The 20,857-nt window shown below is 28.6% G+C and overlaps 1 protein-coding gene across 2 annotated transcripts in view; it reads left to right on the top strand.

The window, feature by feature from the left end:
- The window catches only part of LOC129965635 (dynein heavy chain, cytoplasmic-like), a 75,916-nt gene that overhangs the window by 48,275 nt on the left and 6,784 nt on the right, over positions 1-20,857 (top strand). The window contains exons 62-83 of one of the 2 annotated variants that reach the window (XM_056079698.1): positions 1,686-1,881; positions 2,277-2,394; positions 2,657-2,872; positions 4,963-5,101; positions 5,196-5,296; positions 6,672-6,856; positions 7,263-7,332; positions 7,447-7,593; positions 7,675-7,764; positions 8,151-8,211; positions 8,656-8,743; positions 8,843-9,008; positions 9,105-9,239; positions 9,460-9,554; positions 9,719-9,893; positions 10,703-10,939; positions 11,044-11,216; positions 13,471-13,708; positions 15,311-15,481; positions 17,776-17,877; positions 18,337-18,458; positions 18,576-18,679. In XM_056079698.1, the coding sequence (XP_055935673.1) occupies positions 1,686-1,881; positions 2,277-2,394; positions 2,657-2,872; positions 4,963-5,101; positions 5,196-5,296; positions 6,672-6,856; positions 7,263-7,332; positions 7,447-7,593; positions 7,675-7,764; positions 8,151-8,211; positions 8,656-8,743; positions 8,843-9,008; positions 9,105-9,239; positions 9,460-9,554; positions 9,719-9,893; positions 10,703-10,939; positions 11,044-11,216; positions 13,471-13,708; positions 15,311-15,481; positions 17,776-17,877; positions 18,337-18,458; positions 18,576-18,679 (3,129 nt within the window). Of the gene's footprint in view, positions 1-832; positions 1,029-1,685; positions 1,882-2,276; positions 2,395-2,656; positions 2,873-4,962; positions 5,102-5,195; positions 5,297-6,671; positions 6,857-7,262; positions 7,333-7,446; positions 7,594-7,674; positions 7,765-8,150; positions 8,212-8,655; positions 8,744-8,842; positions 9,009-9,104; positions 9,240-9,459; positions 9,555-9,718; positions 9,894-10,702; positions 10,940-11,043; positions 11,217-13,470; positions 13,709-15,310; positions 15,482-17,775; positions 17,878-18,336; positions 18,459-18,575; positions 18,680-20,857 lie in introns of both variants that reach the window. The other variant, XM_056079697.1, reaches the window with a different exon arrangement.

Raw genomic sequence — 20,857 nt, 5'->3', positions numbered from 1 at the left:
AACAATGATTAAGGATCAGTGTTCTGAACATGCAAACTTAATTCAAATTTGTTTTAGAATCAAATCTTTATAATATATGAATGACAAGTCTTTTAAAATTGTGTCAAATATTAAAAATATGTGCAATCCTGATGATAATATTAATTTATAATTTGGGAAATTTATAATGGAAATTCAAGTTATTTATGCTTTTATGAATTTCATGGACAGTTAACCCATTTAAAGTATAATTTTTTTAAACTGTATACTGCTTTAAAGCTCTGTGATTAAAGTATATGTAAATTAAAATTTTATTTCTGTAGTTTGTTTGTTTTGTTTTTATTTTCGTTATTATTTGTTGCTTTTTTTAAAAAAAATTTTAGTTGAAAATCATTTAGTATTAAAATTCTTAATATGAAATTTTTAAATTATGGCAAAACATGAAGGGGAAAAAAAATGATTACTTCCAAATTCATTCCATTACCTTGATAATAAATATAGGTAAAGGGGAATAAATTTTCAAAATGATACTATTTTTACCACAAAATTTAGCTAATGCTGTTGTTGATAATGTGTTATGTTTAAGAGTTAAGGAATATGCATTGACTTGTTAAAAAGAAAGAAGAAATGAAGAGTGAGGTTAATTAAGCTACAGAAATAAAAGATAAATATCTTTAAAATAGGCAGCATGGTTCTAATGAGTTTAAACAGAAAATTTATTATTATTATTTATTTCTCTTATTTTATTATTATTTTTCTTTTTAGACTTTTTATTTATTTTTTGCTTTATCTTTTATTTTATTTTATATTTTATTTGAATGTATTATTTACTTTTTGTTTTACCAACATTCAGCTGTGAAATCTATAAAGAAGCAGCACTTGGTAGAAGTGAGGTCTATGGCTAATCCTCCAGCACCTGTTAAACTTGCTCTTGAATCTATTTGTTTACTACTTGGAGAACCGACTACCGACTGGAAGGCTATACGTTCAGTCATAATAAGAGAAAACTTTATCAACACAATAGTGAACTTTGCAACTGATGAAGTCACGTAAGACAAATATTAAGAAATGTCAGACTTTTTAAAATTATTATTTCATCTTAATCCATGCCATACTTCCAAAGTAAAATATCAATCCATGTCTTACTTCCAAATTAAACTTTTTAAATTATAGGTTTCATTGACAGAAATGTTTATTTTGCTTTATGATTAAGATTTCTTTGTTCCTGGTGGAAAATTTTTTAATATTTTAGTACAATTTAACTTCTATAGATTCAACTGGTATAATTTCCCATAACCGTTCCTTTTATTTTGCTCATATTTTTTTTTAAAAAAGTTTAATCATTGTTTGAAAATTTGTGCAAGTAATTTTCCAAAAAATTTTGATGCTTATTCAAAAATAACCAGAAAAGTATTTTAATTTCCTTTTTCTTCCCTTTCTTACCATTAAATTTTAAATTACCATAGGTATCATTGCTTTATGAAATTATTCTAGTTATATAGGAAAAAAGGTGTGAAATAATATTTGAGTATTTTCAACAGGTGTGCACTGGTTTGATCATTTTCAATTGAAAATGTATTACAGAAGCCACATAAAACTTTTTAGGGGGGAAATTTCTAACTTCATGTGCTTCATTTCAGCAGGCAGCAGTGTTTTTAATTCTGTGTAATAATTTCTTTTCTCCCACTTGTTCTTGATATTTGTAGCTGTGAAAAGCATCAAACGACAACACTTAGTTGAAGTGCGCTCTATGAGCAATCCACCTTTGCCAGTCAAGATGGCTTTAGAAGCAATTTGTCTTCTTCTTGGTGAACCGGCCCCTGATTGGAAATCCATACGTTCAGTGATCATAAGGGAGAATTTCATACCAACTATAGTCAACTTTTCCTCAGAATGCTTATCGTAAGGTTTTTTTTAGATCATTATTGGATGGTTCAGCCTTTTGGTTTCAACTTAAGTTGTTGCCTTTTGGTTTTTTTGCAACTTATGTTGCCTCTTTTATTCTAGCTGGGGGGAAAAATTAGATTTTATTTTGAATTTTTCTTTATTTGGTAGCATTTTGGTTGGCATGGATTTTTTTTTTTTTTAGTTTTATATTAGGAAGAGAAATTCTTCATATATATGTATATATTGCAAAAATTTAGATTTTACTTTGAATTTTTCTTTATCTGGTAGCATTTTAGTTGGCATGGATTTCTTTTTTTCCTGCTTTTTATATTAAAAAGAAATTTTTCATAATGTTATATGTGTTATAATGCTATATATTGCAACTATAATATTTTTCTATCTTTTTAAAGTGATGACATCAGGACAAAAATGAAAAACAAATACATCAACAATCCAGAATTCAATTTTGAAAAAGTAAATCGTGCTAGTGTTGCTTGTGGTCCTATGGTGAAATGGGCAATAGCTCAGGTAAAGTGTTTATTTTATTCATAATAAAAAAATTCTATTTAAAAATATCTTGTTTATGAAACTAAAGTTTTTTTCATCTGTACTTAAATTTGGTGCTTTATATTATTCAACCTTAATTCAAATTTGCTTTAAAGGCAGTATAGAAATTTTTTATTTTGATTATTGTTGAAAGAAAATTATTTTTTATTTCCTTTTGCTGAGATAAAAAATATCATATTTGCAGAAATTACCTACTTTTTATTTTTATTTTTAACTTTACCAGATCAACTATGCTGATATGTTAAAAAGAGTGGAACCTCTTCGTGAGGAGTTGCAAAGTTTAGAAACAGCAGCAGATGAAAATAAGAAAAAGGCAGAAGAAATGGAAAGTCTTATCAACCATCTCGAGAAGAGCATTGCTGCTTATAAAGAAGAATATGCCAACCTTGTGAGTCAAGCCCAGGCTATTAAAGCTGACTTAGCATCTGTACAAGCGAAGGTAACATTTCTAAATTTTGTTCTAAAAACATCTGCATATAATTTTTCTACATTTTTATAATTAGATTGAAATGTGGATTACATAATCCAAAAGCATGGTTTTATTTTGAAAATATATAATATTTAGTGTAAAATCAGTAATTATTTAATCTTATTTTAAGAACCCCTTTTTCGTGTCCAAAAATTATGGAAGATTTTGTAAAATTTTTGAATTTTTTTTCTCATGATTTTTATACTATCATAAATAATATAAATTATTTTGTCCTGTACTTTTCCTACAATTACTCCTTACAGAGTATGGATTTGCAGAATGTAATTTCGCATATATACATTTTAATTTGTTCAAAGCTAGAATTTCAATCATATTGCTTTGTCATATTGAAATTGAAGCTAAAGAGACCATACAAATTACAAAAGCAGTTACAATAAACTTCACTTAATGAGCACCTTCTATAAGTTGGTCTCTTAATGAGCAATGTTCCACAGAAGGAATTATGAGGAGACATTGTAACATCACATGTAGAAGTGGACTGTATCTTGGATATTTGTTTGTGTTGAGCCCTGTATCTAAAAAGAATTCTCATTTCTGTATGAAAGAAGCTTTATTCAATGAGTTTCTGGCCAAAGTTATGGGGCTATAAGTGAATAACAGTTGCATCTTTGAGCTCATAGAACAGTTGAATTTAAATAAAACTGCCGAAACATATATAGCTACATACTGTCTCACAGCAAAAGTTATGGATGAGATTTGATCAGGAGAGGGAAAATATCAGCAGAGCAATTACCTTCCAGTGATATAAAGGAAATACTGAAAGCATGGGAATTTGTTACATTGTATATTGAGAAGCATCACTCTTGGGTAATAATGCTTTATCTCATTTTCAACAAATTTTAAAATGTAGCCAAAGTCAAATATCTTGGACAACTTTCTTGTCAAATGAAACATGCATTATAAATAATAAATTACATTATTGTAAATTTATTTTATTATTTTTTCGGAATGAAACACATATGTTTTGCATGGAGTCCTATGAAGTGGGAAGAAATTGTTTTATTTAAGATTTGCAATACTCAGTAATGAGTAAAATTCAGAATAATTATGCTCCTTAAGCTAGGTTCCACTGCTGTATGTTTACAAATGTGGAAGGAGTCAAAGAATGATGGAGAAATAATGGAGGAAGAATTAGGTGATTTTATATTGTCAGCCACAGTGAAAACTATGATCATAAAGTCAAATTCTTAAAAGCAAGGAACTGTATGATTTGGTAATGATGATTTACTCAAATGGAAGATATTTTGTCAGACATTGAAAACATTGAATTTCTTTATCATGAAGCCTTTATAGGGTTGCATTATTTTCCTCAACTAAAATTTTGAGTTTGTTTAAATAATTGTGACATACATATTTAATAATTTGAGAATGTCAATTAATGATTGTTTCATTTTTCTCTTTTAATTATAACAATATTCACACTTATTTTAAATCAAAAGTACTTCCTTAATTTGAAATTAATTGCAAGAAATTCCCCAATGACCTGTACTAGATATATTTTTTCCATAGCAATTAATTTTTCAGAATTTGATTTTGTTTTGCACATTAGATATTGATTCTATAATCTTCACATTCTGCTAGGATCAATTGTATTTAACCATCTTCAGTTATTAATTGGTTTGTTTTTAGTGATCCCCCTCATTAAAATATTTCTAATTTTGATAGAGCTGTGACTTGCACTGTTTTAAAAGGCTTATAAACTGACTTTATTATTCTATGCATCTGTCAGTTTTCTTTTCATGACATCTCATTTAAGATTTCAGTTTTATTTTGAAAATTGATAAAATTTCAACTACCCAATAACTTGTGCTTGCTGGATTTAAATATGTCCTTTAAAAACTGAATGCCTGTTTTCTTTGAACGAGAAAATGTTATGTATATTTGTGTATACCTTTATAAAACATTAACACTATTTTTTTATAAAGATAATTTTTATAAGGTACCTTAAAACTTGTAAAATATTTTTGATTGTAATGTACAATTATTGTTGGATTGTTGAACGAAAATAAAAAAAAAGAAACCCTGTTCTTCTAATATAGGTGGATCGCAGTATTGCCTTATTGAAGAGTTTAAGCTCAGAACGTAAGAGATGGGAAGCTACAAGTGAAACTTTCAAGAATCAAATGGCTACCATTGCAGGAGATGTTTTGCTGTCTTCAGCTTTCTTAGCTTATGCCGGTATGGTAGATTTAAAGTTTTTTTAAATATCGTGAGTGTATTTTTCCTTCATTAAATAAATAGCTTTAAATTTATGAAATGCATTGTTTCTCAGGATATTATGACCAGCAATACAGAAATAATCTGTTCAACTACTGGTGCACCCATCTTCAGCAGGCTGGTATCCTATTCAGAGCTGATCTTGCCAGAACTGAGGTAATTTCTATATTGCAATGTTAGATATTTATCAAAAATATATTTATAGTAAAAAAATGCTATATATTTAGCAGAGCAAATAGGTCTTAGTGTAGAACACTAATTTAATATTTAAGTATAGTAGAGAAAAATATTTTCTGGCTAAAGACCTTGTATTATCAAAAGATATACCAAACAAATGAGTCACAATAAGAACACTCTCAACTGTTTTGTAAGAGTTATAAAACTTCTGTGACAATTAAGAATGTCCTGGAAACTGTTTGAGTATAACTATATTAAAAATAAAGAATAAACAGATTTGCACCAGGATTTAATATCAAACAGAAAGCTAGAACTGTTACTTACCATTTTAATAAATAATCTGCTGCAGTTGTGAAAGTACAAAATTTATAGAAGTTTAAAATTTATCTGCTTCTATTTATACAAAAAAATTTCCCATTCTTGTATTTTTTTTTTTTTTTTTGAAAAAGTTAATGCTTCCTAAGAGAATTGTGATATCCATCCGTTAATTATAATAAATTTTTTTCCTGAATGCTAATTATTTTCTTTTAAGTTCCTAAATATTTAAATATAATTTTGGTTTTTCAAAAACATTTTTCATTGCTTCCATTTATAATTTCTTAACCCTTTTAAGTATTGCACTTTTTGCTTTGCATATAATAAAAAATTTTAGTTAAATTTTTAAAATTAATTTTTTAAGTTTAGATTTTTTTTAAGATAGTTAAATTTTTAATGATGTGACAGATAAATTAGTTTTGCTTTTATTGATTTTGGGAATAGAATGAGTTCATGTGATGTCAAAATTACATGGCAAACATAGCTGCTCAATACCTTTTGCATGTAAGTATATGGTGCAGTATATTTATGCTTTTGTCATTTAATAGAGGGGAAGTTCAATAAAGAATGAGATCAGTTCTCAAAATCTTTTCTTTATTCATACAAAATATGCATTTATTATTTTACTAAGAATGTAGTATACAATGATTATATATTTATTCAGTTTTTAGTTTTGCCAATTTAATTTGGTTTAAAAAAAATATTTTTAAATTGCTTCTAGCATTGCATTTTGTGTGTGTGCGTGCACATTCTCTTTAGATGCTTATTGGCTGCTGTATAAATTTTGCAAAACTGTAATGTTCTTGCTTTCTTTGTGGAATCCATGAAGAATGCCCAGAATACTTGATTAAGATTCATCTGTACACAATATACCTGGGCTTGTTATTTATCAATTCTCTTTTTATATGCATTTTGTGCACATTAGTTACATGATAATTATAGGAAAAGATAATCAGAAATTGCAGAATAACGATAAGCAGCAAAACATTTTTGTTATTTCTTTTTCACCTTTGTGATAAAGATTATATTTTTGTTCTAGTATCTATCAAGTGCAGATGAACGCTTGAGATGGCAAGCAAATGCACTTCCATCTGATGACTTGTGTACTGAAAATGCAATTATGCTGAAGCGATTCAATCGTTATCCTCTAATTATCGACCCCTCTGGACAAGCAACAGAATTCATATTAAATGAATATAAAGAAAAGAAAATCACAAAGACTAGGTAATTTTATAATATTTTCCACATCTTAAATTTATAATGATGCTTTGTTGTTTTTATATGAAAATTTTGATTATTCATGGCCTAGATCTTTTTCCCCATATTAAAAATGCATAAACTGTATTTAAAAACATCAAGCCTTTGTCATCTAAAAAATATTTTATTAATGTATGTCAAGGAAATATAAAAAAGTGGGAATTTATATTCATGTTGGTTATTTATTAAGCATTGAGAATGAAAAATCCAGTTCAATTGCTAGGAAGATATAAAAGCTTAATTTTATATTGCCCCTTCCCTGCTTTGAATATAAATTATACATATGGGCATCATGTACATTCTTTTGATATTACCTTTAAGAAGAGATTTCTTTATAACTAGTAAATATTTTTTAATTTCTGAAACATTTCAGCTTCTTGGATGATTCATTCCGAAAAAATTTGGAGAGTGCTTTGCGTTTTGGAAATCCTCTACTTGTACAAGTAAGTTTTTAAATATTTTTTTGTATATGTATGTCTCAAAGTCCTTTCTTAGTTGTACTATCCTAGTTTTAAATTTAAAAGATTCCAACATGATAAATATTTTGTTTTCTCCAGGATGTAGAAAGTTATGATCCAATTTTGAACCCAGTTCTAAACCGAGAAGTTCGCAAAACAGGAGGAAGAGTTTTGATAACTCTTGGAGATCAAGACATTGATTTATCACCATCATTCTGCATTTTCTTGTCAACTCGAGATCCAACTGTGAGTTTCAGAAACAAATTATATTTTTGTTATCCATTTAAAAATATTGTTTAGCTAAATATTTGCATTTTCTTCTGTTAGGTTGAATTTCCTCCTGACATTTGTTCACGTGTTACATTTGTGAACTTCACTGTAACCCGTAGCAGTTTGCAGAGCCAGTGTCTTAACCAAGTATGTTGATATTTTGTACATTTTGTTAATTAAAAAAATGTATAAAAAAGTACATTTTTTGTAGCATTTGATTTTTTTTTAATGTGCAAAAGTGTAATAATTAAAATAAGTAAGATGTTAAAAAGTAAGATGTTTTGAAATTGCAACATTGTCGGCTTACAGAAATTTGCATCTGTTATGTGCTAATATGATGTATAAAATGCTAATTTTAATATAAAAAAGATAACATAATTTGCCTCATACTATTGATTATAAGTTTATCAGTTATTAAAAATTACTTTTCTTTTGGTGAAATTTGACAAAATTTTTATAGCTTAAATTGAATTTAAAAAAATAAGAAATAACTTTAAAATGTTGGTATTCTCTTAAAAAAAAATTTTTTTCAGGTCTTAAAAGCAGAAAGACCTGATATTGATGAGAAGAGATCTGATCTGTTAAAATTACAAGGCAAGTTTAAAATTGAATTATTTGCAAATATTATATTTTTTAAGGAAATTGTTATTTAATGCAATAATTATACTTTTTAAATTTTTTTAATTTCAAAAGTAATATTATCAATGATGCAACATTGTATCATTGATAATATTCATTTTGCTCTCATACACAAAATGATTTGTATGCTGCAGCAGTTCTTGTTTTACAGTATCAAATGAGCTGTTGAAATTTCCTCAACTTTTCATAAACATAAAAATAACATATATTATACATATGTTTCAATTTAAAATATTTTTAGTTAATTCAGCTGGTAAAAATAAACTGAGTTTGTAAATGATTTTATTCCATTTTTTCATAATTTCATAATTGTAAACAAATATAATTTTAATGAAGTCAAACTGTAATAGATGAAAAAAATGAAAACTGTTATATTAAAATTTATATTGCTTTTTTTAGGTGAATTCCATGTAAGACTACGTCAATTGGAGAAATCATTACTGCAAGCACTGAATGATGCTAAAGGTCGTATTCTAGATGATGACAGGTATGTCAATTTATATTTTGTTTCAGATAAAAATTTGACTTCTGTTTATTTTTACTTTTTATGTATATTTTATTATAAAATATTACCTTTTATTTTTAGTGTAATAAGTACTTTAGAGAAGCTGAAGAATGAAGCTTCTGAAATCATGCACAAAGTTGAAGAAACTGACAAAGTGATGATGGAAGTTGAGATGGTGTCTCAACAATATATGCCTCTGTCTCAAGCTTGCAGTAGCATCTATTTCACGTTAGAAGGGCTTCATCAAGTACGACATTGGTTATTCATTTTTTGCTATAATTAAGAAAGATATTATTTTGAGTGTTATGAATAATTCAAATTCAAACAAATTTCTTTCCTTTAGGTACATTTCTTATATCAGTATGCTCTCCAATTCTTCTTGGATATGTACAATGACGTGTTGACAAATAATCCTCACTTAACTGGTCAATTGGATAACAATGCCCGCTTGTCTATTATTACATCAGACTTATTCCAGGTATAAATTTTCTTATTTCCAAAAGTTATTTTTCTATTTTTAGTCACAACCAAATTATTTATTAGTTTATTCATTAAATGAGAAAAATAATATTGTTGATTAAATTTTTGATGAAAATAACTTGTTAGGAATCAGAAATATACAGATAAGTCTTAAATTAACATATAAGCCTTAATATAACATAACATGATCTTTAAGCACTGTATCTTTCACATTGCAGACAGTTTACAACAGAGTCACTAGAGGTGTTCTGCATGAAGATCGCCTAATATTTGCTCTACTCTTATGCAAGATCTACTTAAAAGGACTTTCCAGGTAAACATTGTAAAATTTCTTGTTTTTTTTTTTTTTTTTTTTTTTTTTAAATATAAAGATTTTTCAGAATCTATAATAACAATCATACTTGTTTTTCTATTTTATTATCTACCCTATGCAATTTTTTTTTTCAGTGTTTTCTAAATGATTTTTTTCCCCTTTAGTGAACCCAACTTTGAACATGAATTCAATCATTTACTAAGAGGACGAGAAGGCATTCTTCCTGGTCAACCTACTATTCATGTTCCAGGCTTGAATCCTGATCAACTTGAAGGCGCAACTGCATTATCTAAACTACCTGCATTCAAAGATTTGCAGAGGAAATTGGATGGAATGGATGTAAGCATTTAAAATTTTAAAAATCTTTTCACTTTTTTTTAAACTTTTCTATTATTGTGTGTAACTGCTTGTCACTTTTTATTATTTTTTTTTTTTTATTATTATTATAAAATTATTCTGGGATCATATCAGTGAACAATATATTTTTCTTATATTATATACTTAGATATGCCAAATGTTTATAAAAGTGCATAATATAAGAAAACCAACAATTTATCAGTGAAAAAAAAAGGAATTAAGTTATTATTTAAGCTGTTTGTAAAACTTAAATGCATGTGGCTTTTCAAACTTTTTTTCCCCATAAAGAAATATGCAAACATTTTTAGTACGCATGTGATTTTATGCAGTGATTGTGATTTTATGCAGTTCCCTTATTGATAAATTTTTTTGTAGATATAAATTTTATCCTTAAGATATTTATTGCATGGTATTAAGCAAAAATAATTTTATGAAATAATTTCACATAATTTAAGAAAATCATTCTACGTGGACATTTAAAGGATTTTTTTATTTTAGTCTTGTAAAATTTATGAACAAATTTAATATTTTGATTATTCTATGTTAAAACTTAACGTATGAAAAATAATTTTTCATTGAAATTTGATTATGTCAAAGATAATTCAGATATTTAATTATTTATAGTGAATGGTTTTATGGAATATTTTAAATTTTTATAATATTTAGGTTTATTTTGTTTAAGTAATTATTGTTCTGTCTTATAGAATTACATATGTTAAAAGTATTCTGAAGTAAAAGTGTTATATAAAATGTATCCAAATAGCTGTTTTAAATAACTTTTATATCTTTAGAATTTCAATACATGGATAGAAAGTGCAAATCCAGAGCAAGATGTGCCTGTTTTATGGAGTGATGAAAAACCATTAACACCTATTGGAACAGCAATGCATGAGTTACTTGTTACTCAAGCCTTTAGACCTGACAGAGTGATTGCCAAAGCTCACCAAGTGGTTTCTGCAGTTTTGGGTCATAGTTTCCTGGCAGAAGCAGAAGTTGAACTTGATTTGGGCAGTATAGTAGAAAATGAAGTAGGATTTACTTATTATTTTTATCAGTTTTTATGGAATCTGAATTTGATGCCATGAATCTATTATTTTAAAGTGTTCTTACTTTTCATTTATTTTATTTCAAGGTTAAATCTAATACACCCGTACTCATGTGCTCAGTACCAGGCTATGATGCCAGTGGGCGTGTTGATGACTTAGCAACAGAATTAGGCAAGAGCATCACCTCCATAGCAATGGGATCTGCTGAAGGCTTTAGCCAAGCTGAAAAGGCTATAAATTCTGCTTCCAAAACTGGAAGGTAAATGTGATTACATTAATGAAAAATTTATGTAGGAAATTGTTATAGAATATGAAATACTTTTGTGAAATTTGGTTTTAGTTATTCAAAATTGTTATGAATTTATTTTGAATGGTTAATATTTTATTTTGTCGCTCTAAAGTATTCATATTTTTAAAAGCATTGTTCCAATATTTTGATGATTGATTATAATATGTGTTTTGTATATAAATAATGACATTACTTGCTCATAATTCTGTCATGAATTTAATAAATAAGATTAACAAAGACTTGATTACAATTATTTTTCATGTGTCTTTTTTTAAAGTATTATAAAATATTTACTTATTATTTAAATATTCGATTTTCTTGAACTTTTGTCTGAGAATATTTAATTTTGGCATAGTTTTTTGCAGAATTGTGTATTTTGATAATTTTATTAAATCTTTTTTATATTATACTTTAAGGCTAACTTGCATTTTCTAAACTAAATTCATGAGCATGTGAAAAGTCAGGTAGTATTTAAGATTTGAATACATCTTTTATTGACTGATTCTGCCCTTATATGCAACTAAAAACAATAATAAATAATGTGAGTAACTAATGTGTAGCTGATTTATGAAAAATACGAGGGCAATTCAGAAACTAACCTCCGGTTGATTGAAAAAAATACACCAAGTTAAGTAAAAATATTTTAATATATACATCTTACAACTACATCTTTGCACTATTTTTCGACATAGTCTCCATAACGATTGAGGCACTTATCGTATCTCTTCACAAGCTTTGAAATTCCTTCTGCATAAAAATCACCCGCTTGTGCCTTGAGCCAGCCTGTGACCGCATCTTTGAGCTCTTCGTCGTCATCAAACCGCTGGGACCCGAGCCATTTCTTCATACGCATGAAGAGGTGATAATCGCTTGGCGCCAGATCTGGGCTGTAAGGTGGATGGTTGAAAACGTCCCACTTGAAGGACTCAAGAAGGGCTGTTGTTCTGCGAGCAGAGTGAGGACGGGCGTTATCGTGCAAAAAAACGATACCGGAAGTCAGCATACCACGGCGTTTGTTCTGTATAGCCCGTCGTAATGTTTTTAGTGTTTCACAGTACACGTCTTGATTAATGGTCGTCCCACGTTCCATGAATTCAACCAACAACACCCCTTTGGCATCCCAAAACACCGTTGCCACCAGTTTTCTGGCAGAAAAATCTTGCCGGGCTTTTTTTGGTTTGGTAGGCGAATCTGAATGTGCCCACATCTTTGATTGTTCTTTTGTCTCAGGGTTCACGTACTTAATCCAGGTTTCGTCACCGGTCACGATTCTGTTTAACAATGGTTCTCCTTCGTCCTCATAACGTGACAGAAAGTCTAATGCAGAGGCCATTCTTTGACTTTTGTGGTGGTCGGTAAGAATTTTGGGCACCCATCGTGCACAGAACTTACGGTAACCCAATCTTGCTGTCACTATCTCGTACAAAAGAGTCTTAGAAATCTGTGGAAAATCAGTAGACAACTCCGCCATTGTGAAACGTCGATTTTCACGAACTTTTGCATCAACTGTCTGAACGAGTTCGTCAGTCACCAAGGATGGTCTACCACTCCTCTCTTCATCATGAACGTTTTCTCGTCCACTTTTAAATAAACGTACCCATTCACGGACAACTCCTTCACTCATAACTTTTGGTCCGTACACGGCACAAAGCTCACGATGAATAGCTGCTGCAGAGTATCCTTTGGCTGTAAAAAACCTTATAACAGCACGCACTTCACATTTGGCGGGATTTTCTATTGCAGCACACATTTCAAACTGCCACAAAAACTAAATTAGCGCAGGTACGATGTTCACTCGACTACGGCTTGATGCCGACTGACCTGCTGAGCGTGTGAATGCACAGATGGCGCGCTACTCCCCCCACTACCCGCACTGTGACCAATCGGAGGTTAGTTTCTGAATTGCCCTCGTATATTTTGTGTAGTAAAAATTGGCTTTTAAAAAGTTCTTTAGTTTTTGATATTGGAGTGTATAACAATTAAAGTCTCTATAGAAAGTAATAAAACATCAAAACTTTTCAGAATATTGAGAACTGAGAGCTTCCAAAAAGATTGCATAATACTTAATTTTTTTCACAAAAACAGTTTAATATAATTACCTATGAGATTTTTGGAGTTACTGAAAAAATGTGTGCATGGTTTATATGTATAATATTTATTTGAATCCATTGTGCTATTTTTTTTATAAGATACATATTTCACACATTATTTTAAATAATTTTAGATGGGTTATGTTGAAAAATGTCCACCTGGCACCTCAGTGGCTTGTCCAGCTGGAAAAAAAATTGCACACATTAAAGCCTCATGCTGCCTTCCGACTATTCTTGACTCTAGAGATCCATCCCAAAGTTCCAGTTAATTTACTCAGAGCAGGACGCATATTTGTGTTTGAACCACCCCCTGGCATTAAGGCCAATCTTCTTCGCACATTCAGTGCTGTTCCAGCTCAAAGGATGATGAAAGTAAGTCTCAAAAATAAAATTAAAACCTGCACTTTTGAAATTAGTGTTATGTTTATATTTGTAAGTGAATATTTTATATCAATTATGTTTTTAATGCAAACTTTTTGCATAAAAAAATTATTCTAATATTTCAGTTTCTTCAAAGTCAGTTTTACAAATCATAATTTGGGGTCTTTATTTCTTTTATGATTTCAGTAATTAATAACCTATTTATAAGGTTGTAAGAAATAATTTCCTCCCATTAAGTGGTACTGCCTATCCCTTCTTGACTCTGAACTTAGAAAGATGGATCATTCTAAGAGATGTGCGAAATACTGGAATTGACATTCTGTTTTTAATGGACCTCCTTCTTAGTTCTTTTAATGGAAGTTCATTAAAATTGTAAATAAGTTCATTTAATGTATACTAAAATTACTTATTCTAGTTGATGTGACCTATTTTACTGTTAGCTTGATACTTAAAAGTTTATGTTTTACTCGAATACATATGTGAAATTCTTATCTCAATAAGTAATTTGATTATTACTCTTCCCAATTTTACCTATTAAAATTTAATATTTATTAAAATGAGTCTTAATTGGTTATTGATAATTATTTTTATTATTCTGCTTAAGATGGTTTAACTACTTAAAAGTTATACCTATGTGTTGTATATATACTGAATTACTATGTTTTTGAACTTAAGAATTAAAATTAAATCATTCATAAATATAATAATTAAAATAAAAAATTGTGTCAAATTCATTTGCATCTGAAATATTCTCTAGACTTCAATTGAAAAAAAAAAAAAAACAACAGTTCTAAAATAAAATTCATTAATTAAATTGTACAAAAAATAAGACCTTTTAAGTCATTAATGCACATGCAGATAAAAAAAATAATAAACCTTCTGAATTATTGAATTTAAAATTTAATTAATTAAAAGCTGACTAAAATTGTCAATTCTAAATGTAATAATTCAATAAAAAGATTACCTAAAATTTATTGACATCCCAAATAACAAATTCTTTGTTGAATAAACAAGCCAATGTACATTTTCTAAAAGTTTCATCATTTTATAAAATAACTTAGAAAACTAAATTTATTCAAGTGGTTAATAGTCGTGCATAAATCTAAATTATTTAAAATATTAATTACTCCGTTTATTTATCCTAAAAGAAGAGTTCAATAGTTCTAATTCAGATGCTTAGATTGAACATTAAGCATTAGTTAATAAGATAGTTGATATAATTAAGTTGTTGAGCATAATTGTATGAACTAAGGTAATGTAATGAGTTATGAAGTATGCCTCTCTTTTGTTATTTTAATAATATGTATAAATAGTATTTTCATCTAAATACTTAACATGAAAAATGCAATTATTTATCATTTTGTAAAGGGAAATGAATTATATGCGATCATTTTTAGTTGCAATGGTGTTTCTTCAGAGAAAATAATGAATTTAGGGTTAAATTTGTTTTATTAGAAAACACAGCATTACAGTCTTTCATTTTTTTCTTTTCTTTTTTTATCAAATTGAAGGAACATAATGATATTTTTAACAGTGAACATTATTTTTACATTTAAAATATTGATGCCTTTTATTAAATGTCATATTTTGCAGGCCCCTGGAGAAAGAGCTCGCCTCTATTTCTTACTTGCTTGGTTCCATGCAGTTGTCCAAGAAAGGCTTCGATATGCTCCACTTGGATGGTCTAAGCGTTACGAATTTAATGAATCAGATCTTCGAGTTGCTTGTGATACTTTGGACACTTGGATTGAAACAGTTGCAATGGTATTGTTTTCAAATGAAATTTTATTTAATATCTCAAACATAGATTTTATTTTTATGTAGTTCAACATGTTTTATTTATAACTATTCTCAGAAAATTCTTCGATTCATTGGAAATATTTAAAGATTAGTTATATTTTATGTTTCGTTCAGCCTGTGAGCAAATTTTAAAATTTTTCTTTCAACTTTTTTTTTAAACATTTGTGGACCACTGCTTTTAAATTTTAAACTTAAAAAAAAAAAAGGTTGTAGGCAACATATTTAAGCCAAAATGTGTACAACAGATTAAATTTTGTGAAGATTGTACTCACTGTTTTGATTCGATGGGTGTTCTGTCTGCTGAAACTCTGTGTCTTTAGAAATTTGAAAAATGTGACTAAGTGAACATTGTAGTAAAGCATGAAAATGTCTTGAATTTCAATAAAAAACACTACTTTATACCTGTGTAACAGATTTAGCAAGACCTATTATACACTGCAAGTGGGAATGCTCAAATTCACTATTCAAGGACAATGCTTGAAGCATTTTTGATGCTTCAGAAAGATTTAGTCTCTCCTCCCATTTTCAATTCATATTAATTTACAATAAAAAAAGCTATAATATATATATACATAATTATATAAAATGAATGTTGACGAAACTCAAAATAAAGAACAAAAAGCTCCATGCAGCTCCAAGTAAATATGACCTAAGCTGCTGATATAGAAATACCCCCAAAACTTCAAAAATCCAAAGTAAGGGTCTGTCATTCCTAAAATTTTTTATTCTCCCAAACAATTTTCTTTGATTTGAGTTCATTTTCTATGAAGAGAGAAGAGGAAATGAAGACTCAGGTGTTCTCTTTCCATCGTAGCATCCCGCCACATACCACAATCATCACTGTTCCAGCTGATAGAACAACTAATTTTATCCAAAAACTATATATATGCTTTCACTTTAAAAAATAATATATATATATATATGTTGGACAAATAGTTTACAATACAGGCAACAAAATAAACAATTTTTTTCCAACAATTATTTTTTTACTAGAAAAAATTAACAAAATTCCTTGGGAAAAAAAGGGTTTTCACATAGGGAGTACATATGTGAAAACTCTGTAGCTAATAATTATAGCTCTGTTTGATTAAAACTTTTATCTATTATTAAAAAAGAAAATTAAAAGTAAATCCTTAACTCCCCCATCCCCCCATTTCTAATTGAATTTAACAATTTTGGAAATGAGCGAAGTTAGGTGTTCCATTTATTAAAAAACTGCTCTGCAAAGGAATAGAAAGACATTTTCTTCTCTTTCTATTTTCTCTATGCAAAGAGAAAACAGGATAATTTTCTTGATATTCATCAATATCAAGATTTTGATGAATCCATGCAGTTTAGACTTTTCCAAGTCTTATATACATATAATCTATATATGTTCGTGAATAAACGTTCATTAATGTTAATGTAATTTTTGTACCAAAATTGTAGATTTCATTAAAATTTTTGGTGAGTGATCTGTCTATGTGATGACTTAAAAATGTTGCAGTTTAGATGGATGAAATTTTGCATATAATTTCATCATCAGAATTGTAAATTAGGATCAAATTCTTTAACCCTTTGAAGCAAAGTGGCTTCATTTGATTCCTATTAGTCTTTTATTTATTTATTTTAACTGTTTATGTCGCTAAGATTTACTACCATGACTTCAAATGAAGCTACCCCCTAACTTGTATGCAAAAGAATGAAAAAAAAATTAATAAATTATCATTTTCATTTCCTTATTGTGTATTTGATTTAATTTAATCAATTTCCATCTGAAATTCGCTAGTTTTTGGTTCTATGCCTGAAAGGATTAAAAAGTTGATGTATGTATGTGAATATGATAAAAAATACTATAAATCAGGTTCATTAAATTTTATGTTATCTTGTCAATTAAAAGTTTCAGATAATTAGCTTTTTTAAAAAAACCATTTCAATTACAAATTCAGTTTACTTTATTATATTCTAAAAGAAATATATGTCAACAAATACTAGCTGTTGGTATTAGATTAAAATGGTGAGAGAAGTGAAATTTTTAATATTTTAGTAATATATATACTATCCTATGCTGCTACATCCTTGTATCATCACCCATAAAGAAAATGTTAAAGTGTTAATAAATTCATTGAAATTAAAAAATATTGAATAAACAATTTAAGTTTTCAAAAAATAGCTTGGACACATAAATTTAAATATGGCTGTGTGAAGTATGTTATTTTTTTTATGAAATTATGTACAAAATTATTCTGAGTTCATGTTTGCTTTAACTTTTCATTTAGGGACGTACTAATTTGCCTCCAGAAAAAGTGCCTTGGGATGCAATCTGTACTCTTCTTAGCCAGTGTATTTATGGTGGAAAGATTGATAATGAATTTGATCAGGTAAGAAGTGAAAAGTTTTCGTTTTGAGCTACTTAGAAACTAAATTCTTTTCTTTTTGTTTTGAAAAAAATTCTTCTGTATTTTTTTTAAAAAATTCATGCTAATTTATGACGTAAATTAACTCCTTTTGATGATTCAACTACCTTACTTGAATGGAAGTATTAGCTTATTTTATTTTTATGGTTACTATTTTACATAATTAAATTTCTTTGATACTTTTATTGTTTTTTTAGGTACTAATCATCATGTTTTTTTTTTTATATATATATATATTTATTTTAGCCAAAATAAATAATTAACAAAGTACCTTAAAGTTTTAGAATGTTTTCTTCAGATGTCTATATTAAACTTAAATAAATTTTATAAATGTCATCTGAAGATGTGATGTTACAATAATATTTTGAAACATTTATATTATACAAAAGAATATTCATTCATGTTCATTTTTTTTTCTCATAGCGTTTATTGAATTCATTCCTAAACAAGTTGTTTACTGCTCAAAGCTTTGAACCAGATTTCCCCTTGGTAACTGGTGTAGATGGAATCGAAGACAAGATTATCAAAATGCCTGAGGGAATAAGGTGAAATATTATGTCTTTTTGTATACAGTTAAATTTTATTATAATGAGAAGTTTTCATAACATTTGATTTTATAGAAGTTTTAAATTCTAAATTTATTTTTATGAAATATTTTTCAGGCGTGATCAGTTCTTGCATTGGGTAGAAAATCTCTCAGAACGTCAGTCTCCATCTTGGCTGGGACTCCCAAATAATGCTGAAAAAATGTTGCTACTAACTGGAGGTATATTTTATCATATTAATATGCATTGGTTGCCAGAAATTATTATAGATTCAGGGGTGTTTGTGCTCCGGGGAAACCCCGGAATTCCGGGGATTTTGAACTTTGATCCCCGGAATTTCCGGGGATCGTCGTTCAAAAGGAAGTAGGAATAATAATGAATTATTTATTTTGATCTGGGTAATTTTGTTTGCTTTGAAAGCAGAAAACGCAAGGTCAGTGTGTGTGGTGAAAACTTTTCCTTTCTTTCTCCAAAGGCAGTGATAATGCGTGAAAAGGGGGGAAAACTTCTTTTTTGTTCTTTCCTTATTGCGAGTTATGACTCATTCCCCCGGTTCTCGGACATTCTCTTCTGGATTCTTTTCGGCAAGTAGGCGCGGCAGAAAAAAAAAGGGAGAGACTTCGTTCAACCAGATGTGCGATAACGTGACTCTGGGTTCAAAAGTCTTATCTCTCCTGGCGTGGCGCCAATAAGTAGAGAAGGGGGATTTTTCGCTGTATTAGCTATTTGTTATTGATCGCTTCGCAACTTTTTTTTCTCCGCTGTGTAAAATTTTTGTTTCATTTATTGATGCACGTGTAAATTTTTCGTTTCGCTTATTGAAATATTTTTTTATTTATGTACGCAAGAGAATTTCACTTTGAAATTTCAGCATATGAAACAGAAATTACCCCTTAAAAATTCATATCTAATTAGTTTTACAGCATTAGATCCAGAGCTAAGAGGTAAAACCAGTACAATATTAGCTTTTGAAAAATTATTATCTTTTATGTCCCATATTTTTAGTGATAATGAAAAGTCAAAAGTAGAAGCTGAAATAAGGTTATACCAGAGTGATATTGATATCACCAAAGAAATGCTCTACACATCTGATGAAAGTGGAAATCAAGTCAAGTGTACAATTGATAAATATTGGTCTAAAGTTTTTAATTTAAAAGATGATTTCACAAATGATTATAAGTATCCTACATTGGCTAAATTGGTCAAAGCCTGCCTTAGCTGCTTCCATGGCCCATTAGTGGAAAGTGCATTCAACTTAATGGATACATTTGTCACTGACTATAGAACCTCTCTTAAGATTGATTCCCTAGATGCAGTGCAGACTATTAAATATGATTTAATGGCTTCTAAAGAAACCTCATGTGAAAAATATGGCTCAAAAAATCCAATGACTGATCCAATTCACAAAGATCTCTTACTGAATATGAACAGAAGTTGGAAAACATATCAAGAGGACTTAAAAACATGTATTTCAGATGAGTCGCCTATAAAAGTCTCTGAAAAACCTTCTACATTAGCAGAAAAGCAAACTGCTTCTACCTCTGCATGTGCAGTTCTCGAGGAAATTTCTTCAACTGTAAATGAGGAAAATAAAAGTCAACCTTCCTGCAATTATGAAGTTCACCACAAAAGAAAGACAAGCCCACAAACATCAGAAAATAAAAAAAAAAAAGCAGCAGAAATTAGATAATTTTTTTAAAAAGAATTAATTCAGGTAATTTAAAATATTTGCATAAAATGTAGTAGTTTATATGTTTGAAAATTTATGGCTATTAATTTTGCAAAAAAAAGTAATTCATTGAACTTTTATAATTAGGTCATTCAATACTTCATAATTGTAATTTTTCATTTCTCCCCCCCCCCCTTCTCGAAACTCCAAAATGCCGGTAGTAAGTCCGTAAAAGTTTCCGGGGATTTTTTGGGGTCCCACAAACACCCCTGTAGATTACATTTAAAAAAATTTTGTTGACTTTTAATGACATTTATATATTCTTTTTTGCAAATTTGGTTGTGTCGCAATAATTTACATCTTCTCGTCAGATTTCTAAAAAAAAAAAAAAAAAAAAAAAATCACTAATGATGATCATGATCTCACATGTTTTGCTCATTTACAAAAGTCATTGAGCTGCCTAATTTTCTCCACGTAGATGAAGGTATATTGGTTGCTGAACATCCTATGAATGAACAACAATTTCAAGAAACTATTAAAAATATGTTTCTATCTTTATAAAAGTGTTAAATTTCTATAAAAAATGCTTTCTTCACATTAAACCTTTTGGTTTAATTACAGACATTTCCACACTTAAATTATGTACTAAGCTCAGTAAGAGGAGTAGCAAATATCAGTCTTTTTCCTTTGTTTTTATAATTTAATTTACAAATGAAAATTAAATAATTTT

Source organism: Argiope bruennichi, chromosome 4 (assembly GCF_947563725.1).
Source record: "Argiope bruennichi chromosome 4, qqArgBrue1.1, whole genome shotgun sequence".
NCBI classification, from domain to species: domain Eukaryota; kingdom Metazoa; phylum Arthropoda; class Arachnida; order Araneae; family Araneidae; genus Argiope; species Argiope bruennichi.
The sequence above is the reverse complement of the archived record's forward strand: the minus strand, read 5'-3'. Positions and strand labels throughout refer to the sequence as shown.